The sequence below is a fragment of the Arctopsyche grandis genome, chromosome 11 (assembly GCF_051622035.1).
Source record: "Arctopsyche grandis isolate Sample6627 chromosome 11, ASM5162203v2, whole genome shotgun sequence".
Taxonomy (NCBI): domain Eukaryota; kingdom Metazoa; phylum Arthropoda; class Insecta; order Trichoptera; family Hydropsychidae; genus Arctopsyche; species Arctopsyche grandis.
The window spans coordinates 9,707,907-9,731,772 of record NC_135365.1 but is presented as its reverse complement, the minus strand read 5'-3'; the positions used below and the strand labels follow the sequence as shown (position 1 = coordinate 9,731,772).

The 23,866-nt window shown below is 33.3% G+C and overlaps 4 protein-coding genes across 5 annotated transcripts; 2 read left to right on the top strand and 2 right to left on the bottom strand.

Annotated features, from left to right (window-relative positions):
* Positions 1 to 1,757: 1,757 nt before the first annotated feature.
* On the top strand, positions 1,758 to 2,977 carry CRIF (growth arrest and DNA damage-inducible proteins-interacting protein CRIF). Its single transcript, XM_077441068.1, has 3 exons — positions 1,758 to 2,128; positions 2,404 to 2,639; positions 2,712 to 2,977. Exons 1-3 carry the CDS (start codon positions 1,816 to 1,818, stop codon positions 2,904 to 2,906), a joined length of 744 nt encoding a protein of 247 aa, XP_077297194.1. The 5' UTR covers positions 1,758 to 1,815; the 3' UTR covers positions 2,907 to 2,977.
* On the bottom strand, positions 2,965 to 12,661 carry LOC143918939 (1-acylglycerol-3-phosphate O-acyltransferase Pnpla3-like). The gene is made up of 9 exons (XM_077441066.1): positions 12,379 to 12,661; positions 7,072 to 7,304; positions 6,600 to 6,788; positions 6,266 to 6,526; positions 6,014 to 6,189; positions 5,336 to 5,491; positions 5,101 to 5,263; positions 3,824 to 3,959; positions 2,965 to 3,745 (listed from the first exon to the last, which is right to left on the bottom strand). Exons 1-9 carry the CDS (start codon positions 12,536 to 12,538, stop codon positions 3,561 to 3,563), a joined length of 1,659 nt encoding a protein of 552 aa, XP_077297192.1. The 5' UTR covers positions 12,539 to 12,661; the 3' UTR covers positions 2,965 to 3,560.
* Positions 12,662 to 15,414: 2,753 nt separating this feature from the next.
* On the bottom strand, positions 15,415 to 17,560 carry Urod (uroporphyrinogen decarboxylase). The gene is made up of 7 exons (XM_077441694.1): positions 17,490 to 17,560; positions 16,932 to 17,219; positions 16,704 to 16,862; positions 16,486 to 16,629; positions 16,256 to 16,411; positions 15,765 to 15,932; positions 15,415 to 15,686 (listed from the first exon to the last, which is right to left on the bottom strand). Exons 1-7 carry the CDS (start codon positions 17,505 to 17,507, stop codon positions 15,543 to 15,545), a joined length of 1,077 nt encoding a protein of 358 aa, XP_077297820.1. The 5' UTR covers positions 17,508 to 17,560; the 3' UTR covers positions 15,415 to 15,542.
* Positions 17,308 to 23,362, top strand: LOC143919388 (aldo-keto reductase 1B-like). 2 transcript variants are annotated; one of them, XM_077441695.1, is made up of 9 exons: positions 17,324 to 17,379; positions 19,135 to 19,226; positions 19,318 to 19,403; positions 19,706 to 19,848; positions 19,919 to 20,060; positions 20,146 to 20,340; positions 20,412 to 20,611; positions 22,369 to 22,524; positions 22,634 to 23,362. In XM_077441695.1, exons 3-9 carry the CDS (start codon positions 19,326 to 19,328, stop codon positions 22,677 to 22,679), a joined length of 960 nt encoding a protein of 319 aa, XP_077297821.1. In that variant the 5' UTR covers positions 17,324 to 17,379; positions 19,135 to 19,226; positions 19,318 to 19,325; the 3' UTR covers positions 22,680 to 23,362. The 2 variants fall into 2 exon arrangements, with proteins under 2 accessions (XP_077297822.1, XP_077297821.1); XM_077441696.1 differs by lacking the exon at positions 19,135 to 19,226 and having other exon boundaries at positions 17,308 to 17,379.
* The last annotated feature ends 504 nt before the right edge of the window (positions 23,363 to 23,866 follow it).

Genomic DNA, 23,866 nt, shown 5'->3' with positions numbered 1-23,866 from the left:
TTTAAATTATTCATAACAGTACAGTATGTGCGTGTTGTTAGCAATTGAGAGATCTCGATTGAAAATTATCATATCAATAGCGGGGCTCGGTGATTACTAGTCAAATGTTAACCGATCACAGGACAACCGGTTGCTCTAGATCGGTCACACTAAAACTGGTCACGAGAAAACTGGTCACACCCTAAAATCGGTCAACCAGTTTTCTCGTGACCGATTTTAGGGGGTTTGGTGCATCCGCTCTAAAATCGCCAGATTAACAGAACGGCAGCTTTAAACGTAATTCTCGTTTTCTCGAATGATAGATTGCACATCAGATGACGAGTAACCTTTCGATGTGTACAGATGCAATTATTAAAATTGAGTTGGATCTTTCTGGCGAGTTTAACTTGCTTATAATGACGGATCTCGCGTATGTATGCATGTAATTTTTGTTTGCCTTCGATCAACGATATGTAGTCCGATGATTCGTTCCTGTAGTCTCGCCACTGAATCATACGTTGTATTATTTCAAGCATTTCTGTGGAACTACTGTTCAGATTTGTATATTTATTACATCAATATTAGTTTTGAGACAGTTTCTCAGATATTGACTTTTATTGTCACCACTATTTGATTATAATTTTAAATTTATAAATAAATTTCTATATAGTACATATTGTAGGAATCTCGTCGTCGTCATCGTCATCGAAACCTTCGAGAATATTCCGCAACAACAAAATACATCGAGCGGAACAGCGCCAAGCATTCCAGAAAATACTACGCCTCGACGAAAGCAAATTCCCCTTGTACGCATCAATAACTAAATGCTCGTACAACCACTTCCATCAAGCATTCCAGAAAATACTACGCCTCGACAAAAGTGCATTCCTCTTGTACGCATCAACAACTAAATGCTCGCACGCATCAATAACCACTTCCATCAAGCGTTCCAGAAAATTCTACGCCTCGACAACAGTGCATTCCTTTCTTACGCATCAACAAACCACCACCATCGGTCAGGCGATTCCAGAAACACTATAAAAGGAGGTACAACCCAAACAACGCCAGTCGACCCACAGCAGCAAGCGTCGACACACAACAGCAGACCAGTCAACATACAGCTCCTGACCAGCCACCACTACACTACGCGGACTTGGAAGATCAACCAGCCGGACGAGCCAGCAACACACTGCCGTATCCAGAGACCTTCCGAACATAGCCGAACAACGAGCCAGCAACACACTGCCGCATCCAGAGACCTTCTGAACATAGCTGAATGCCGAGCCAGCGACACTCTACCATATCCAGAGACCGCTGAACGACATACTTTTGCCCACAAATACCATACCTTTGTACAACCATAGGCAAACAATAAAACTTTATAAAACTAGCACAACAGTGTTTCGTTAGGCCGGGATACGGTCAACACTTACCTACCCCGCCTACAATATTATACATTAGTTTCGATTTGAAACAACTTGTCATTGCACTATGGTTAAAATGAATTAAACAGATAATAGAGGAAACACCACGATTTGAGAACTCTGTAATTATTGTTGAATAGATACTCCTTGTGACCTTTATGGTGCTCCTGTTTATTATTAGTTGATGGCAATATATTAATTTATTGTGAATTGTCGATTATGTATTATTTTATTCCGAATGAACAACGATTTTAGTGTTTCTCTTTGCTATTGATTGTTAACATTTTACTAATTAAAGATAAGTATCCTACTGATAATAACACAAATGAAATAGTGGTAGCTATGGTCAATAAAAAGTGTTTTATGATCGAGAAGTTAGGTTATGTCGGTGTGACATTCGGGCATCGGTAAGATGTTGTGTCTGAAGATTGGCAGATCATGGATAGCGAGCGTGAGCGGTTGGCCTGCGATGGCAATTCGTGGCTTCTCCAAAGAAGTGGTCACCCCCGAAATGTTGGCGGATACGAAAATGGAAATGATTTCCCCGAATGAGACTCAACACCGAATCTTTCAAATCCGCAACAGATCCAACTTGAAGCCCTACCACCGGAGACAGCTGCACGAAAAGCCCCCGTACGTGCACCGCGTCCATTGGTTGCACGACACGCTCAAATATCAGCAGAAGTTATACGGCACCTATGGAGTCCAGAGCAAAATCGATCCCAGTAATTAATTCACCTACTAATTTCAATATTGAATAGTTATAATATATGCCACAGGATTCATATTTTGTTGTCGTATATTACTCACTACGAGTCAATTAGAATTAAATCTATATTCTTTTATTTTTAAAGCTTCTAATTAAAAAAAAAAAATGAATAGCATTTACCATGTCTTTTTGTTAACCTTTTAAGTGTGTAAGTTTTTTTTAAATAACTTTATATATCAATCGTTTGTGGTTTATTAGATCTTTTGAATGATATTATGCATTTTTTTATAGAAATTTGTTGGATGACAACAAACGCATTGAAAGACAAAAAAGAAAAGGAAAGAATAACACATCCATTTTCTTTACAAAAAATGTTAAAAGTAGCAGAGGATCGAAGATTATATATAGAAGAACGTATAAGGTTGCGACAAAAAACAATAGAAGACAGATTGTTGAAATTAAATCAATGGAGAAGAGAATTAAAAGAACGAGTCGATAAAAAAGAAGCCTTAGCTAACGCTGCAAAGGTTTGTATGCTCGCTTCATTGACAAATGTAGTTAATTTGTATGATTTTGTTAACTTGTAATAATCTTTTCAGGCAAAGAAAGAGAAACTGATTGAAGAAGTGAGACGACATTTTGGATTTAAAATGAATCCCAAGGATGAACGCTTCCAAAATTTATTAGTCGAGAAAGAAAAACAGCAAAAGAAGGCTGATAGGGCGGCCAAATTAGCAGCTAGAGACAGTTTAATGATTAAAAAATTACAAGAAAAGAACGCCGAGATCAAATAAATATTTATTATTAATATTTAGCAGTAATGATAGTGATTCGAATAAAAAAACAAGAAATAATTTAAATAGTTAATTTTATTTTTTCTTCATTTTATATATATATACTTTAATTCTAAACAATATAAAAAAATAGAGAATGTTAAACTTCCTCATTTATGTATATGTAGACTCTTGGGGAAGTTGATTTAGAGTTAAAATATAGATTTTTTTCATATAAAATAATATAAAAATAAATATCATTGCATTTGTGCAATCACATACAGCTAACTTAATAAACTATATAAGATCTAAGTCACAATATTGTGTAATTTTACAACTTTCTTTTCGGTAATATCACATTCAAACATCCAAAGTTCCGCACGATGATAATATCATCATCACAAATGCAGTGCACAATCTGGAAAGAGTCGTCATCTCAAAAGTTAAATATCTTTACGGCGACGAAGAACACAATTCAGCAAAAGGATCCATCCCCATTCTTCGACTGAATCGTTGAAAATTCTCTTCCGATCGCGACTTTCAATTGTATACACTCAATCGCTTGCACGATCGGTGCAATTGCAAATTAAATATTTTCTAACATCGAAAAGTACATCTACGTAAACCCTGTGTCGCATCGGTCATATATAACAATAACAAATTCTAATAGGTTCATCAGTGTTGGGTCCACGAGATCGGCACCTTGCTGGCGTGTCTTGCCTGTGGTTGATCGGACTCGGGTCTGTCCGAATCTTCGTCTTCGGTCGAAAACACCGACGATTTGCCGTTGTCCCATTCGCTCTCCGGATCTGACAAGATGTGTTTTTCATCCAGTGTCATATCTATCATGCCTTCCAATTCTGTAAAATAAACGTATGATTAATCAGTCATCAGATGGTGATTAGACACGTGTACGAGTGTTTAAATTCGGTACGCACCATTATCGCATAAGTTTATTTGATCATCGTCCCAATCGTTGTCGAATTCCAGCTGGCCGTTGGCGTCTCTTTCCAGTGGTGATTGGAAATTTTCGATTTCGGCGTTGGTGACGTCGTATATTTCGGTTATTTTCACCTGAAACAAAGCATACGCATATTCAATGTTGCACAATTGCTTTGTGTTGCTACTGGTGTGCAGATAAAATATGCATAAAAAATTGAATGGATGTAGGAATGCTGCAAGATTAAGTGCTGGAATTTGTACTGTGATAAGATTCGTGACACATTTGACAGTTTTTTTTTCGTTATATTATATCATTGTTTGATTCGAATACATAAATCGAGCATTGTTTTCAACAACAAAAGTCGACACATTTCATCAGTATGCAAAAAATTTCAATATATTTCGTAACGACAATGTGCGAAATGAATTTGCTTTTTTCGATTAAACCTTTGCACCTTTCGAAGATCGACATCGGTTATGGAATTCCACATTTCAATTTAAGTAAGCTCAAGAAGAGTGTCTTATTTTTTAATAATAACACACTGAGCTACAAAAATATCACGTTTGTTGCTTACCGGAGCGGAGATTAATCAATCTTTACTAAGTTTGACCCACTGAATTTAAATATGACGACGATTTTAGTTGGCTTGCTCTCATTTGCGATAAGGGCTTTAAGAAATACGTAATGTTTTCAGATTATTGGATTTAGCAGTCTTTAATACAAAATCTAGTATTGATGTGTCAAAAGTGAGTATTGGAATCAATAGTCAGATGTTATTTTTATTGATTGTGATTGTTTATTGCTTTAAAATACGTATAATTAATTATCTAGTAAATTTTTATAGTCAAAAAACATTTTTTTCCCGAGCTATCATGCATTTATTGGGTCAGTTTTATATTTCACTACTTTTACAAGGATTGGTTTTCAATATCAATACATTTTTTTATCTGAATCCGAAGGGTAAATAATTTTAAATTACATTATGCAATGTTATTAAAAAAAATCAATAGAAAAATAATCTGACTATTGATTCCAATACTCGCTTTTGGCACAGCAATACTAGTTAAAGACTGCAAAAGCCCAAAATTTGTAAAAATTGCGCATTTTTTAAACGCTTTTATCTCATAAACGAGAACAAACTACCAAAAATCATTGTCATATTCGAATTCAGTTGGTCAAATTTAGTAAACATTGATTAGTCTTAATAAACTTGGTAAAGATTGTAATAAAGTGAAGAAATATTTCAAATTTATAAAATTTTAAAAATTATACCTTATCATTTTCATCCATATAGTAGTATGCCATGATTGCATCATGATGATTGGTCACTTGGAGAATTTGTTCGAACGTGTCATCTTCTAATATGAAATCTTGAGTTGTGATATTTGTTCCTATACTACTGTCTATCGCACCGAGTCTCGATACATTTGAATGCCTTTGAAATACAACACAACGATTAATACAAAATGCATCTTCAAAACGGTGAGATCGATGTAAAAATAATCACCTAGGTAGATACTGAGGTTCTGACATGGGAGCCGGTGAATGAGAGAGTGGCGGATGCCAATTATCCGACACCCAAGAACTTGCTTGAGCCTGTTTGAGAATCGCCTTGCACACTGCCGACAATGATAAATTCATTTTTGGTCGACATGCTAATAACCTGCAGAAAACACGTCATTTAGATTCAAACACGACAGTAAATTTGAACACAGAATATCGAATTATGCCAGAATATATGCACAAACATAACAAGCAGCGTTTCATAAAACCGTTAACAAAGACAAACAAATAACGCAATGAATACGACAAGCATTGCATGTCAAATACACGTCCGTATGATACAACAATTTTCCCGCTACCGACAGTGGACAAACAAAACCATTAACCCGACATTAGACGATTGATTGTAAACAATTGTTTACCTTTTGCTAACGGTTCTATGTTTCTTACATCCTCGTTTGGAAACCATACAATTTCCCAAAACCTTGTACTGAAGTGTGTACGATTCAATTGACGTACCGATCATGCTAAACACACAATATAGTCTTTATAATGAATGCATTGCACTAGCTTAAGGCTAGAGAAAGTTAAATTGTGCATATAATCTGCATAAAATGATATATTTTGATGCTCAAACTATAATACAATATTATGAGGTGATTTTTCTTTAATGTAAACTCACTTTGTAAACGTAGCATACACAATGTCAACAGGCAGTGTGCAAGGAATAGTCAAAAGGGATAAGATTTTCATACTGCGATGTTTAAATACCCAGTTTACAATTCCTTTGTTGGCGGAATCGATGGCATTCTGTAACACGGTCACGACCGTATCGGGTAAATTAGCCATTAAAGCTTCCTGGAAGAATGATTCTGTATTAGTAACAAATACGCATAGTTTTAATATCTATACAAATATATGAATTCGAACATACTTGTCTGTGATTTTTGCATTCGACACATTCCGGATCGTAGTCCATGGAATCGTCGAGGGTGTCTTGGATTTCAAACGTCGACTGTACTGAGAGGCAACGTGTGCAAGATATAAGATTATTTCTGTGTAAAAACCTAAGCGCATCGTCGAAGCCCTGTTTGCACATCCGGCTTAGGACTTCCGGATTGGGGGGAAATAAAATTCTAACGAAGCGGTTGATGTTTTGTTTGGACAGCTCGATACTTGTATTATTAACATTGACCTGCAAATGAATAACAATGAATCAATTACATTTTAAAAACAAATCACAACTTAAAGTCTGCTTTGACACTTACGTGGAAGAGTTGGGAACTTAAATCTCTGGGACAAATGTCGCTCTCGCCACAAAACGGGCTCACCGTTATGGTATTTTCATCCAACACCGGTAAATTATCACTAAAACCACCATCCATATATCTAATTCCGTGAAATTTAGGAGGTAGCATTCCGGAAAATACAGGAATGAAACACGAAGCTAACAAAGCCTGAAGATTAAACAAAAAAAATGAAAATTTTTAGAATATGTATGTATGTATATAAAATTAATAAAGAAATGCTTTTTTTATATAAATTATTAAATAGGTTTTTGAGCTCTTTTTCCTATTATTAGAATAATATAATACTATGATTACTAAACAAATTAAATTAAATTGTAAAATAGAAAATGATCAGTAAATCAGTAGCTATTAAAATAGATATAAGATGTATTGTGAACATAATTTCGTAATAATAAAAAACATTTAAAAATCAAAAAATATAAATTATTACTTGTAAGAGATCTTCTTTACTGCTGAACTGCGAAACGATTACGTTTTTGCCATCGTAGACTCTCGTGAGGGATATGTGCAATTTTCCGCTGACTTTAATGTGTGCATCGTCTGGTAAAAATTTTTCCAAACCTTCTAATATTACATTTTGGACGTTGAAAGAAGGACTGAAAGGTCCTAGAGATCCAGATCGTGCTTCGCCGACCAATCTCAGCATATCGCTTATTATATCACCTGTAAAAAACAGTAATAATTTAGACATAGAGTGGCGGAAAGTCAAATATATAAGCCCACTAGCTATTAAACGTCACCGTCTTCAAAAATTACGCAAATTTAGACGTGTTTATTACGATTAGTTTTCACCATCGAACTATAAGAATTGATTTAAATTTCCATCGTTGACCAAACCGCGCAAAATGGCCAAGTTTCAAAACGATCGGAAGACTGTAGGAGTAGATACTGAATCGTTAGCGAAGTGAAACATAGAAAAGCCTTGTAAAATGGTAAAAATTCTCAAATCAAAGAATTGGGAAATACAATAATAATCAACAAAGCGAAAGCAGTGAACTGATTATTGTGTTTATAAACACATTTCGAAATGTTTACATTTTTAATACATCGCGTAGAAAGTTAAAAAAAAATGAAAGTATTTACATACATAGATAAGAACATTTCGATATGTGCGCATTATAATTGTGTTATCGGTTAGATTTGAACGATAACACAGTTCATAATTAATTTCTATACGGATCAAAGATCATTCGGAGAACATGCTATTATATTATTACAAAGAGATTGTTATAAGAAACGGTTTTTTTTTTGTACGCATTAGTCATTTTTCAATCACAGGTAAAAAACTTCAATTATATTGGTCCGTTGGACACTAATATTAAAAATTACAAATTGTAAAGCAATTGATTACTTAACCTAAACGATAAATGACAGGGAATTGACGATGGTTTGTTTAATGTAATGAACATAATGAATGAAAAAATCAGATTGACGAGTTGCTATTATGTTACATATTATGCCAAGAAACGTGACAAACATGTTGATTGTAAATTTTGCTCAGGTGCAATGAACCTTTGAAAAGAACCAACGGTAAAAAATATAAAAACATACAATTGTATATTTTTTTTACTTTAAAGTATCATAAAAAGTGTAAATTTATTTACAATTCATCAAATATTCAATAATATTACAAAAAAATGTCTATTTAATATGAGGATTAGGGCGAAAAAACACTGAGTGGTATAAGACGTCATGTGTCCTTGGCTGTGACCGTAAACAGTGGGTGTCAGTGGCAGCTCGTGAGAATTCATAGGAGGGAGGGCTGCAGAGATTAATTAATGTAGTAGCTCGTTGACCATACCGGTGATCAAATGCAGACAAAAATAGAATGCATAAGTACTATACTGGGAGGTCTGCAGCCCATATGGACAGCAAAAAATAGCATGCATTTGTACTATACTGGGAGGGCTGTAGCCCCGCAGCCCATATAGACGAGCCGCCACTGGTGGGTGTTCTCCAAACCGAATTCGGGTGTAGTTGCACGTACAGAATGCATATGTTTGGGAGGTCGCACGTGTATGCATATCCATATGCAACCAACAAGTTTCTCCTACATTTCTTCAAATATGACATTCACCATTATCGATAACTGTCCAGTAAGGATAAAATATCACCGAAAACACTCCAGGGGGTAGTTTTTGGGACTGTGTACTCAGTGTGTTTTCGCCTTTATTCTATTTTTAATATAATATACATATCTTCAAATGAGATATTTCCTATAATCAGTATGTTATAACTATAATATGTTCGTCGTCGCTTGAATTACATTTAAAGTCATCTGTTATGCATGAAAAAATACATAATTATTCACGGTTTTGAAAATAAAATAAAAATAATGAGTAAAATCGTGAATGCACTTGGCATAATGAGTTTCGTGTTTCGGAAGCGATATTTTAATCGCGAAAATAAAAAGAAATTTCCACAATCGTTTTCAATCCCGCTTTACTCTTGAATACATAATAAAGATTGTCTCTTGTAGAAAACTAGGTCGAGCTTTTCAAAAAAAAACTGTTACACCTAGGGTGAAAGGTGAAATCGACGCTAGTGAAATTTCGAGAGTGAAAGTTGCACAAAATATTTCCGAATGCGGTAGAGCAAGTGCAAGTGGAAGGATTGGAAAAGTGTCATAACAACGATTTGATTTTATTTTTTTTTACTAATTATCATAGTTACGAAAGCCATTTTTATTTAAACTACATATGCAGTCAATACTATATGCATTAATCGTCATATGGCATATTAAAATTTTTATTATAAACCAATTAATTATTAATTAATTGGGACAATTAATCTCTGAAAAATATTACATTTTTGTTACATAAAACTATTTTCTAGTTCTATTAAAATAATCCTAGTACTGTAGACGAGCTTAATGAAGATATAAAATTAGATCATAAGTAGACTGCGGATAGATACCGTGCTTTTTCCAGGAATTGGGGCGGTTTGGCTCTATTTACAAAGCTAGAGTACAAAAAAAAAGGTTGGGCGAACCTTTTACAACAATTGAACAATAAACGGCGCGCTGTGGATCCGACCACTAATCATAAGTAGAGGTAGGATAACCAAGGTGCCTTTTATTGTTCAAATGTTGTAAATGCATTGTTAAAGGTTTGCCGAACCTTTTTTACAAAGGATTTACAACAATTGAACAATGAGCGGCACCTTGGCTATCCTACCTCTAATCATAAGAAATACACTTTCTATTGTAATAATTAGACACTGGATGGTCATTAGGGTTATGGTTATGTTTTTGAGGCGTTATGGTTATTGTTAACTTTGTAGAAAAACTTTTGTTGCTCTCTTGCATTTAGCACTGTTGGAACGTGTATTGTTATTTACCATTGCCCTATAATAATATATCATTGGCAACTGATTTTTTTAAAAAGATGAAGCTTGGGGTAATTTTCATTGTTATAAATTAATCTATGATCATTTTAATCGTATAAAATGTTAAGTGGAATTAAATTAACAAGTGATCAATCAAGATCTTTGTACTTTTCTATCGAAACTGTAAAATATGCTATGATCATTTTAATCGTATAAAATATTAAGTGGAATTAAATTAACAAGTGATCATTCAAGCTCTTTGTACTTTTCTATCGAAACTGTAAAAGATGCTACTAAATATTTAACTTTTATTAGAATATTTTATTTTCAGTTATAAAAAAAAAAAAACAGATTTTGTTCATTTGTAAAATAACACATTTTTAAGAAATTTTAAACATTGAACAAATGTAAATTGTGATTATTTTTTTTAAATCGGCCAGCATGAGTAATAGTTATTGTCGTAGAATATAAGTTGAAAAATATTGTAGAGTATGTGAATTTTTTTTCTTCAAGTGAAAGAATGTAATGAAATGTATGTCTTTTATTCATATTATATTAAGGTGACCATTTGTACTGATTTTGCCAGGTCAGTACTGGTTTTTTTTGGGTATCTGTCCCGGTAAGTTGTGAGATAAAACCGGTACACTTTTTTATGTAATAGAATTTTTATATCTAATAGATGGAGAAACATACAAATTATTCTGTCTCCTACAAAAATATTGGCAAATTAGTCAAATTTTGTTTCCATTTATCACGAACAAATGCACCAGCCGAAGGATTTTTTACTCTGATGAACAATATATAGTTCAGTGATAAAACGAAATTGTTTGAAAAACAATTTGCTATATGAAAAACGAAAAATCGATATTGCTATATGAAAAACGAAAAATCGATATTGCTATATGAAAAACGAAAAAATGTTTGACCGGTCTTATGTAGAATTTTATAAGAGCATTCAAGAAAATGAATATTTTTTTTCGTCCATGATTCTTTAATCTTCGTTTAAAATAATTGAAGTATTTAGAAATATGTTTTATGGAAAAAATGGTCATCTTATATTACATTTGTAAAGTAATTTTGTAATTTTTTTTTTTTAATATTTTACAGATTGGTATATAATTGCGTAAAATGAATCTAAAACTAGAATAAAGATTTAACTCTTTGCACTCGAATGCCGCCATAGCGGTAGCATTGAAGTTTGCCGCATTACTCATTACATCATTTATACTTTTATTGGTTACTCTAAATCTGTGAATTTCCATTATATATTGATAACAAAGATAAACTGCATGAATGCATAATAATAAGTCAATAATTCGTATGAGTATATAACGTGTTATCACTTAAGTGCAAAGTTGCAACATTTTATAGATCATAAAACTTGAAATTCGAGTCACACAGTGTTTTGAATTTCGAACGCTCTACTGGCAAGAAATTTTCATTAATTCAAGCAGATACATACAATTTCAAATTATGGGTGTTATTTGGAAATATTTTCTAGATTGTTGTTATGGCTATTCTTATTAACCATTTGTATTTGTTTTCGTCAATGAAATTAAAAGTATTATTTTTAATTAAAAACAACAAAAAAAATACTCAAAAACGAGGCAAAAGGCAGAGAAATGTTATAATAATAGAAGTGGCTATAGGCGTTATATTGTTGTCAAGTAACGATTTTCCACAGAAATTCCTAAATAATTTTAGCATCAGTCGTATTTGATGCTTGTGGTGCTCGACGTACATACATACATACATATATCCGATAAAAACTTCTGTTTGTTTATATTACTCGCAAGATGGGCAAGCATCGTTAAAAATTTCTCAATGCATTCAAAAACCACACAATGGGATACATTTTTATAAGTAGTAAATTGATTCGATTGTATTCCGTGCGTTGTAGCGTAGTTACGGAGACGTACCGTGTAATATTGACACAATTTATTTATTCGTAAGGGCCCTTCTATTGTTATAAAATTTCTCCGGTTTATAGATGATCGATTGTATAGTCATAAACTTGACTGGTTACATTTGACGAGTGATTGGACCGAGTAGGGATTTGCTGAAAGTCTGCTGGATGACAGTACATGTGAGCTGAAAGAAGAATGGAAACCCGAACCGTTGTTGGTTTGACATTTGCGTCACAATATGTCACCGAGAGCGATAAGACGATAAGCGAGAGCGTGACGCTTGTTTGTGGTGTGGTGTGTGGTGTGTGGTGTGTGGTGTGTGGTGTGTGGTGTGTCGTGTGTCGTGTGCGAGTATCATAACAAAAGGACGACCTCTGACAGCTGTCAGAGTGAGCGAGTGTGAGAGTGAGAGAGTGCGAGTGAGAGAGAGTGATGTGAGGTGTTAGAGTGCGAGCGAGAGGCAGGGGGTTAGTAGAAAGGGAGAGGGAGATTACAGCTGGTACCGAGAGGCAGTTCGCAGAGCATGCAGCAGGCGGAGAGCGCCCCCGCGGAGGCCCCCGAGATGCGGCGCAGCAGCAGGTGGGGCGCGTACTTGCGGAAGCACACGGCCACCCCCACGTGGTAGATGCCCAGGAAGCCGCATCCTGCGAACGACAGATTCATCGCTACACTCTTCTTCTGCTCTACTTCCAAACAACGACGAACGCAACGACCTATCGACGCCGACTATGCGACGACACTGAACTTATTTCAAAACGCGCGCCTTTACTTATACTCACACCCCCCACCGCTCGCTCACGCTACTTTGTATCGTTGTTTCGTGCAGGGTTGCCAGCTGCCACTGTCATTTCAGTACACTTTTTTTTTCCTTTCAGCCGATTCTTTTTGTTTTTTCACGCTCATACAATCGATATTGCTAAATGATCAAAGTGGGTCTACCCCACGGGATCGAATTAGAAATGCACGAAAAACCAAATATCGGACGGCAAAAATCGAAAATCGAATTAGTCATTATATGCGGTCTCTCTCACGGGACCGATATTGAAACGCCCGAAAACGCAAATATCGGAAGGCAAAGATCGAAAATTGAAAGATCTTAAGTCGAAAGATCAAAAAAAAAAAGGGTGCATGGTAAACGATACATACTCACTTGATTTGCGCGAGCAGGATATTTTATTTTATTTTTATTTTATTTTATTATGTATAAAAAAACAAATAGTAAATAAATAATATATGTAACATCCGAGTCCAATAATAGATTTTTACAAAAATAAAAAAGATAAATATGGGGAAAACAAATTAAAAAGTAAAGAATAAAGGCATGACAAAATATGTAGAACATTGCATAATTAAACTATAGTATTAAAATATTAGGAAAATAGAATATAAGAAGAAATTGAAATTTACAAATATAAAACAAATGAAAAAGGATATAACAGAAACAAGAGGAACAGGCTTTTCCTCCCGTATTCTGCACGCGCACCTGTTCGTCTTGTTCCTGTTGTATCCTGCTCCCGCAAATCAAGTGAGTATGTACCGTTTACCATGCACCCTTTTTTTTTATCTTTCGACTTGAGATCTTTCAATTTTCGATCTTTGCCTTCCGATATTTGCGTTTTCGGGCGTTTCAATTTCGGTCCCGTGAGAGAGACCGCATATAATGACTGAAGCCCGAACCCTAAAGGGGCTGTTTATTGTTCAAATGTTGTAAATGCATTGTTAAAGGTATTTACAACATTTGATATTTGGTTTTTCGTGCATTTCTAATTCGATCCCGTGAGGTACATCCGATCAAAGTGACTGTTTGTAAACAATGCAAGTTCGAAATGAAAAAGTTGGGCGTAAAGATTTAGGTTTCGGAGTGCTACCACTGAAGATAATGTAGGGATATAGCACGACTTGTACCATACGAAATTAGGTCGATCATATCACCTATTTCCCTCATCGAACTTAATCTGTACAAATGACATCATCGCGTCCTGTTCTCGTACACAATGTCAGCCGTGGCCGAAATACTTTGTCCAGCTTACCCATAAAGGCGATTCGACTCGCTCCAGATACGCAATCATTAGTACACGGGAAATCCCAAGGAGCTACACAACTACGCATCAAACATAGAACACAAAGGAAGACCTCGACCCTGTTGGAATCTTCCAGAACGTGATCTCACCGGCCCAGCTACACGCAACATCTTTATAAACCAGCGCATCGTCCCCAGATACCAGTGAGCTTCAGGAACTCGACCTGGCTCGTTCCAGCGAATTTCTACTTACTTCGCTGTACATATAAATACACCTGTATCAATCGATTAATAAAGATCCTCTTCAAAATACAACTAAAATTCCATAGGCCGGGAAACGGTCCAAAACCTTTAACCCGCCCTATAATAATATCAAAAGTTGGTTCATTCGTTTACATAAATGTCCAGGGAAGACAGAAATGTGAACCGAAAAGCAGGTGTTTACCTAATTAAAGTACCGTTAAATACTGATGTGGGTCAAAGTCGTTATAAACAAAATCGAATATATTATTTCGAAAGAGACTTTGTATGTAAGGGTAATTGGACTATTCGTCACATTGCGGTGGTCAAAAAGACAATTTTTGACATGAAAATCGCGAATACATAATATTTGGCACTCAAGTTCGCGTTAGTATGATGGACTTTTCGGCTGCCAGATATTCCGTTATAGAGATTTTAGTGACTTTGTGACCAGTAATCATCGAACCGTATGTATGTAAGTATCTTTGGTTGGGAACTTAAAGCGTTATATAAATAATTCCAAATAATAAAAGAATTCAAAATATTTTTCAGACGATACAGATTTCAAATCTAATATTCCGATTAGATGGGGGGGGGGTAAAGTTCTAGGGCCTGGACTACTCGAGGGGCCCCGTTTTGGTAATCATACCTGTTCATATTATACTTTCTTATTCAATTATTTTAAAAAATAACAACCAACATGTAGGTATTTTTCTAATAGTTCTGATAGAGTTTTCGTATATAAAAAATATATCTATATATTTTTTTTTAGTTGTTCATAGGGCCCAGAATATATTTTACCAGGACCCGGGATTCCTCTCAGCGGCCCTGATTCCGATAGATTTTAACATGAAATATCTCGACTAGTGAATTTATCAGTATTAACATGTAAAAAGACGTGTGATATTATGTCCAAAAGACAGGAAAATTACGAGAAAGTGTTAAATAAAATTTTCAACCTAATAAAGCTTCGATTTGCAGCTGTTTATCGCGAAATGAAAGTATAGCTCATTATCTGTTATTGTAATTTCAGATACATACATTTTAAAAGTTCGCTTACACACATTTTGTAGTGAATCACACATGGCAAGGAAATATGTAATCATTTTAAATGTAATTATGTTTTTAAACGTATTGTTTTTGCTCTCATCTCGTTCGCTTATATGTATATTACATCAAAGTGCAAAAAATATATATAAAAATATATTTTTTTAGACATTAATATTTGTCATCTAATATTTTAGAGTTCGAATCGGTCAGGTTAATTTTAAAAACAATTTGAAAATAAAAACAAACCGCAAACATTGTATAATATATTTAACAAAATGAAAAAAAGAACGATACACCAAAAATAAAAGTAAAAAATGTAACAAACGTACAAGTATAATTCATGGAATTATATAAATATCAAAATGCACTATGAATTGCCTCTGTAAATGTGTGCATACTGTCTATCGGTGTTGCCGGAGTGATACCGTGTCCCAAGTTTGCAATGTACCTGTGCTTTCCAAATTTCCGAGCCATGTCAATAGTCATTTGACGGATTTCATCCTAAACAGAATAAATGAGATGAATTATATTCTCATAAATACACCCACCGAGTTATTCTAATACAAATCAAATGGATACCTGTGGTTTGTACAAGTCTTGCGGATCGAGATTCCCCTGAAGCGTGATGTTTGGTCCGACATCCTGTCTGGCTTTTACTGGATCTACCGTCCAATCAATCCCTATAACATCGTACCCCATTTTAGCTTGCAAGTTTAGCGAATGTCCAGCGCCTTTTGCAAAAATCGTCTAAAAATACACAATAACTAAAACATTAGCTTACATATGAGCGTTGTATGTATGTACTTTTGTTTGTGTTGTATAAATTTGTTACACAAAACTCACAATATTCATTCATAAATGTAATAAACAATTATTCTATCAAATATTTAAACAGTTTATCTATCTATTGATAAGAATACATATTTGCTTACGAAAGTATTTTTGTTTTTGTTCTGTGATATTGGGGACTTAATTTTCGAATTTCTCTATAATGTACCTTACAATAAGTGGAAATGTTTGTGTCATATGTCTATTTGTCTACTGGGGAGTATAAAAGATAATGTAATCACCATGGGAACAGTCGGAATGCTCTTCTTTTGTAGCCCGTCCCGTACCCGTTCGGGAATTTGTCGCAAATAAGGCATAGAAATCGTAACAAATTGCTCTGGAGATAAATGCTCAGCACTGGATTCGAAAATTTGTAAAAGCTGTGCACCGGCTTCAACCTAAAATCGAATTAAATGACTTCAAAAACATCTGACTAATACTTAAAACTTGTCAATTGAAATAAAATCATCACCTGCATAATTAAATAATCTACGATAACATCGGTGAGAAGACCAAGTAAGCGTTTAGTTTCAACGAGATGATTTTCTATCCACTTTTTCGATTTCTCCATCGTTTTGCTGCCACCTCCTTCAATCATATAACCCATCAACGTCCACTAAAATTATTTCAACAAAAAGATAATACACTTCGCGTGGAATATTTTACATTAGAATTCAAATGAACATTTACAGGTGCTCCTGTGAAGCCGATAAGAGGAACTTTTCCAGCTATTGAGTGTCTCGTTAAAGTTATTGCATTACCGACGTATTTTAATCGGCCGACAGGATCGTTGAAATCCAACGTATCGATATCTTCAGGTTTTTCAAGGGGATTTGGAAAAACTGGACCCTGTAAAGAGAATACAAAGTTTGAATGTGTATTGTTCAAGTTAAATGACACACACTTCGTGATACTCACTTTACCGGGATGCATTTCAACCGTCATTCCTATGGCTTGAGGGATAACCAATATATCGCTGAATATTATTGAGGCATCTAAATGTTCGAATCGTCGCAGGGGTTGTAGAGTGACTTCGCATGCCAGTTCCGGAGTACGACATACTTCGAAAAAGTCATGTTTTGCTCTCACTTCTTGGAATTCTGGTAAGTATCTACCGGCCTGCCGCATTACCCATACTGGTACTTCGTCGACTTCTTCTCCTCTTGCGGCTTTTAAAAGTCTATCATTCTTCAGAGGAGGAAACGGCTATAGGAGAATGAAAATGTTTAAAAAAAATGTATATATGTATACATATGTGATAATCATTCATAAAAAGCACGATATTAGAGAAACTGAATATGGTCGTTGTTAGTCACATTAGGATTGATTCGGCTGTCACTTTGGATTTTATGGTGTCTTTGAACAGGTTTGTTCGTTAGAATTCAAATATTAATTCAATAAATAATAGTAAATACTTAAAAAATACTAAATTTAATGTATAATAATATATGTATATGGAATTTATATAAATATTACCATAATATTGATAGACATGACAGTTCAGCGCCGACACGTCTCGTATCGTAATTTCAAATGTGGTCTTAAAAGATGTATTTACTACCATCATATTCTGCATTATTGTTATACAATTGTTAGTTTTGACGTTTAAATTATCTTTTAAATTACAATTGTAATATTAATTTATATCGGAAAATAGATAAACAAGATAAAATGGCTATCAAATAAAGGAAAATTAAAAGAGAGATAAAATCTACATATAATATTTAATTTTGAAATATGAGTTATCGACGATAACTTATGGTACATGTGGGATTGTTCGAAGTTATGTCACAGTGTTGATTCAGATTCAGCTCTTTTCAGACTACATCTTTCATTATATTAAATGAAATAAACCTTGTATAAACAGAAAAAAAATAGAGTATACCTCTTTAATTATACAATGAAATATTTGATAAAAATCCGTTAATAAACACATGATTGAATCACTCAATAAGCGACGTATAAATTAATTTTAATAGAATTATTTTATTGTGATGTAATCATCCGTAAATATCGTTGAGGTCCATTCAAAACAAAGGATTCGATTCAAAATTCAGCCTTTGTATTTTGTCAATGATAAATGATTCAGTCATAATTAGGTATATTTATTACAACAAACGATACGGGATTCAAAGTACAAACGAGAACAAACACGGATAAAAAATTGATTTGAGAAAAAATCTCCAACGAACGATACAAGTTACCTTTGTAACAGCCAATACGTATACATTTTTAACAATGCTAAAATTTGTTATTCAAAATTTGTTTGTTCAAAAATGAATGGTTGCCCTAGATGAATTTTAAATGGACGATTTATAGATTTCCAATTTCTTTGACACGACATGAAAACGTCATGGAAACCGTGTCAAAACATCAGCGAAGGTCATCGTGGAAATGACATTGTATTTAAAATGTAACATATTAGCATATTATACAATTGAAAACTACCCACTCTGAAAATAGAACATTTTGAATAACACAGGCGGTTCCTATTTTGAATACTCTGTATAATATAGTATTTTAATGCTTAAAATGAAATAAAATATTATATTAATTTTGCGTGAAATCTTCTTTGACGAAATCTTATACCAAATCAAGTTCAGTCATTTCGTTTAAACTTTTTTCCACTAAATATTGTTTTTACCCAGGAAATCAGTTTCTTTTTTTATCATCCCTAAACGTAAAAGAGGAAAAACATATTTCTTAGTAAATAAGAATCCTTCAAAATTTAAGGTACACATTATAAGAGAGCTTTTCCGCTTTGGAAAATATGTCTCGCCATGTTTTAATATTTTAACATAACAGTGGCGTTCCCGCAATAATATTATATTTGTATGTTATATATTGAGTTGAAATCATGTATTAATACATATTATACATATATATGAAAACAGAAAAAATAATGTTTTAAATGTAATAAATAATATTATTCCTAAATTTATATTAATTACATACATACATATGATTGAATGAAGTCATTGAAAATTTATTTCTACATGATATAACCATTATCAGAATGAGTTAGCATTTTAATATACGAAGTATATGTACTATTATGTTATATTATACTAAGCAATGATTTGAGAAAGATAACACAATACATACATATATACTTTTCCAGGTGACACAGGTGACGCCACTGAGTACCTACATACATATGTATAATACTTTAAAATACGTCCGATATAAGAGCACTTCAATTGGGTTTTGTTTGTCAGTTTAGACATAACCTTTATCTGACACAGTTGTTGGTAAAATACGTAATATTAAATAGTTAACCCAGTTAATCTCAATTTTTCATTAGAAAGCAGAATGACACCTTCAATAGTGCCTACGGTTAAATTTAACGATGGAAATGCAATTCCGATCTTTGGTTTGGGAACTTGGAAAGTAAGTAAATAGTTATAATTAGCTGATTTAACATACATATATATATTAATAGTATACATATCTCAAAATTGTTTGCGAACGCTTGGGAATACCTATATATGTACTTTGAGGACGTCTCATCTTATTAATGATATGACTAAATCATTGACGTAATGTTAATCAATTAGCACATTTATTTCAAACTACATTAATTGATATCGCTCTGAAGATTCAAAGATCTAATATTATTTACCGACATTTAGTGAAATACTATTTTTTATCTTATTTATGAGAAATTAATTACGATAACAATTTACTTTTAGTCTAAACCAGGGGAAGTTGATCAAGCTGTCAAAGATGCTATAGATATTGGTTATAGACATATCGATGGAGCACACGTATACGGAAATGAAAAGGAAATCGGGAATGCTATCGCCGCAAAAATTGAAGAAGGCATAGTTAAGAGGTTAAAACTTGTGAATACGAATTTGCAATTGGATTGAAATAAGAGTTAATAATGTTCATTATTCAATCAGGGAGGATCTGTATATTGTATCAAAGCTTTGGCACACTTTTCACAATCCCGAACTCGTTGAAAAGGGTTGTCGCAGAAGCTTAGAAGATCTCGGCTTGGAGTATCTGGATCTATACCTCATACATCATCCTGTAGGGTTTGTAGTAAGTAAAATACCTCTGGAATCTCAACAAGGTAGTCTTGTTTGAGCTTCATAGCTAATAAATACATACATATATCGTTTTGTAGGAAAGTGACGAGCTTATTCCAACGGATGCAAATGGCGCTTTAATGTATTCCAACGTGGACTATGTTGATACTTGGCTCGCTATGGAAAAATTGGTCACTTCTGGTCTGGTGAAGAGTATTGGCATCTCAAACTTCAATCATCTTCAAATCGAGAGAATTTTATCCGTAGCGACGATCGTGCCAGTTACAAATCAAGTCAGTTTCTAGCTCATCCAAATGAAAGCGAGTTAAATTTGGCTATTCAATGGGAAAATTTTGCTTTACAGGTGGAGTGTCATCCATATTTGAGTCAAAAGCGTTTGGGTGATTGGATGGTTGATCGAAACATAACATTGACTGCTTACAGTCCTTTGGGATCACCCGATAGGCCTACGGTTAAGCCTGATGATCCAGATTTGTTGGCTGATCCTAGACTGTTGCCTCTGGCTGAAAAGTATAACAAAACTCCAGCTCAAATTCTTCTAAGGTTATTTTTTTTTTTTAATTTGCTCGCCATATTGTCTATCGATCTACTACGTCGAATCAAACAATGAAATTTATGTAGTATCTATTTGAACTTTGAAAAACGAAATATCGATTGCAATCTTATCACACTACTAAGCCCGTATGAGTTTTGGGAATCTCGCATGCAATAATTTGCGAATCGATAAAGAATAAAAAATACGAGTTCATACATTGTATTTTACGTAAGCGTAGGTGTATATTTTTGAGAAAAAAATCATAATATACATATTGTAATTTAACAAAAATGTCATTGCCATAGTTGATGTCATTGTATTTTTGATAACTTCCGTTATAAAAAAAATGTTGACATTATTATTCATACATGTTATCGGTTGAATTCGAACTAATAAAAACACTTTTGCTGATAGTATTTCGTATAAAATGGTACGATGTATTCATATTAATAATATCGAGTTAAATAATAATAAGTTAAGATTGTGTTTCCAATCATAGTAAACAAACAAACATACTACAGTATTTTATATTATTAAAAAATACATTTCATTATTTAGATTATAAAAGGTAAGTGAGATTGTATTGATTATGTTATGAAAACAATACATAATTAAAAAAAAAAACACTATTACGAGCACACAGTGTTTGAATTAATGTTATTTTTTTTACTTTAAAATCCAATTACTATACTCAAGTAAATTACGGTCGTCTTTCCAATATTTATGACTATGTAGAAATAAAAAAAAAAATGTAACTCCTTTAATCTTATACCAAATGTTGTATGAACTTCATTTTGAAATTCAATATACATACATACATAAATGCTATGGGGGCAAAAGGAATGGCATTGTTGAATAGGCGGGAAGAAAGTAAAGTAGTAGCCACTAACATGGTCGAATCGGTCTAAACTCACAGGTTGGCGACCCAAACTGGACCATGCCGGAGGGCTACTACAATACTGTACTAAAGATTCCAAAAATACCGACATTTATCACTTCCGGTATACAAAAAAATAATAATACCGGTATTGCTTTATTGTAACAATTTGTGCAATACAATTTAATTAACTACCAATAAAATATTAATTAATTAGCTGTAGATTATTCATTTATTTAAAAATTAAGTCTTTCTTCACTGCGTGAATTCAAATGTCAAAAAAAGTAAATAAATTATTGCGTGTTCCTTGTTTTGAAGATTTTTTGTGTGGGAGGGATGATTTAAGCTTTCAAATATATATGTATTCAATTAACTGTCAAGTGCAAAAAATAGGCTTCCGAAAAAATGGGAAGGCGACGTGACTTCGCATTGTTAACAATCAGTTATAAATCAATATACATACAAATCTATCTATGTATTCGGAAATACTCTCCGGTATAAGTACGATATACATTATATTTTAAATTTGATATATTTAGCGGCTCCTTTGAATAGCAGGTCAAAAAGGATGTTGATTGTTGACGCATTTTTTGACTAATACATACAAACTAGCCGACATAACGTTTTTTTTTCTAAATTCAAAACAATACAACTAACATAAAATTGAAATTATTATATTTCGGTACTACCGGTAGTATTGAAGGCCAAATTTTGACAAAAAACTAGTAGTACCGGTATTGGAATCTGAAAATTACATATGTTATTTCTTGTATATAGCATTGGTTTTTATAAATACACAAGTAATAAAAAGAGTGCATATCTCATATTAAATTGATTTTTTAATTTGTAAAGTACCATACATTTTAATGTGCTCGTTTAAATTTGCAGATATCACATCGAGCGTGGTTTTATCGTAGTGGCAAAATCTGTCAGCAAGGAGCGACTTCGTCAAAATTTCGAAATTTTTGATTTCAAAATCTCTCCTGAAGATATGAAGACGCTGATGAGCTTCGAAAACAACCTTCGCTATTTTAAAATGGAAATGTTAGTAGTCGACTTCTTGCGTCTTTTAAATAAATATATACATAGGTACATATATACATATTATACATGTGAACTGAATTGTTTGTTTGTTTTTTGTTTTTGTGTTTAGATTCGGTGTTGATCATCAAGATTACCCATTCAAGGCTGAGTTTTAATAATGCAGCGTATTTGTGATGCTTCTGCCTTGTGGACAATAACTTTTTTTTCATGTTTTGATCCACTAGAATGTAGCAATTATAAATACTGTTATCTGCGATAAAAATCAATAATAAAATGCTATCAGGTTACATATGTATACATATATTCACATCTACCACCATTGATGAAATATGCCATTTAAAATATCGATGCTTCTCTTTTCAGCTTTTTAATGTAATAAATTTTAAATAATTGTAATGCATTTTTAATATCGATTTCTTTATCCTTTTGTTATAAATCTGAACCGTTTCAGGTACTCAATGAATGGAAAACTGACATATATATGTATGTATGTACATTATAGTAATATATCTACGCATGTACGTATTTGAAGAGAACTGATAAGCAAGTAAATTTTTGAAATTGATTTATATTCAAAAACATAGCTAATTGTGCAATCAAAAACATAGCTAACGATAATCCATTACCTACGTATCATTTGAATTTGCGACAGCTAAAAGGTTATCAAATTATGAAAATATCATATGTACATATGTACATTTCTAGAAAAATAAAGTCAAGGTTTATTTATTTAGGTCAATAGTTAAGCCTATGTATGCATTATACATACATAGGTACATATATATTCTGAAAATATTGTTTATTAATCTGACATTTTATTTAATTACAAGACATTTTGAAAATGAAATATGTCTTTTGATATATTAACTCATACAACATATTTTATATGCGAAAAACAGGGACGTCATTTGGGGGGGGGGGGGGGCATGGGGGGGGCACCCGCCCCCCTGAATTTGGAAATAGTGTGAATTTAAAAAATATTATGAATTTAATGATAAATGAAATACAATGGATCTCTGAATGCTACATTTTTTTCTTATATTTTGGGTAGCCTAGTGGCCAATAAAATAATCGCTGCAATAAACTACTTTGAAAAAAAGGTTTTATGATTTCGAAGTAAGTATATTTTGTTTTTTGAATGGTATGCCTTGGGTAAAATTCGTAGAAATTGTTTGAGCCATGGAGCGAATTGTTAGAAAGGTCCGCCTTACTTTATTTTATCTCAGAAACAGATGTGTAACTTAAATTTTTCTAAATGTTCGTGTTTATTGTTTGTTTTCATGAAAGGTTTTATATTAATATTTTACTGAATTGGTTCAATACGAACTGATTTTATTTCTCG

Coding starts and splice junctions, on each gene's coding strand:
- LOC143919388 (XM_077441696.1), top strand. CDS start 19,326: ATGACACCTTCAATAGTGCCTACGGTTAAATTTAACGATGGAAATGCA. Junction 19,849..19,918: donor GAAGAAGGCATAGTTAAGAG/GTTAAAACTTGT, acceptor TTATTCAATCAG/GGAGGATCTGTATATTGTAT. Junction 20,061..20,145: donor ATCATCCTGTAGGGTTTGTA/GTAAGTAAAATA, acceptor ATCGTTTTGTAG/GAAAGTGACGAGCTTATTCC.
- CRIF (XM_077441068.1), top strand. CDS start 1,816: ATGTTGTGTCTGAAGATTGGCAGATCATGGATAGCGAGCGTGAGCGGT. Junction 2,129..2,403: donor CCAGAGCAAAATCGATCCCA/GTAATTAATTCA, acceptor ATTTTTTTATAG/AAATTTGTTGGATGACAACA. Junction 2,640..2,711: donor CCTTAGCTAACGCTGCAAAG/GTTTGTATGCTC, acceptor TAATCTTTTCAG/GCAAAGAAAGAGAAACTGAT.
- LOC143918939 (XM_077441066.1), bottom strand. CDS start 12,538: ATGAATCTGTCGTTCGCAGGATGCGGCTTCCTGGGCATCTACCACGTG. Junction 6,190..6,265: donor AATGCAAAAATCACAGACAA/GTATGTTCGAAT, acceptor TCATTCTTCCAG/GAAGCTTTAATGGCTAATTT. Junction 3,960..5,100: donor ATATGGATGAAAATGATAAG/GTATAATTTTTA, acceptor GCTTTGTTTCAG/GTGAAAATAACCGAAATATA.
- Urod (XM_077441694.1), bottom strand. Junction 16,412..16,485: donor TAGATTATTTAATTATGCAG/GTGATGATTTTA, acceptor ATTCGATTTTAG/GTTGAAGCCGGTGCACAGCT. Junction 15,933..16,255: donor GCATTCCGACTGTTCCCATG/GTGATTACATTA, acceptor GTGTATTTTTAG/ACGATTTTTGCAAAAGGCGC.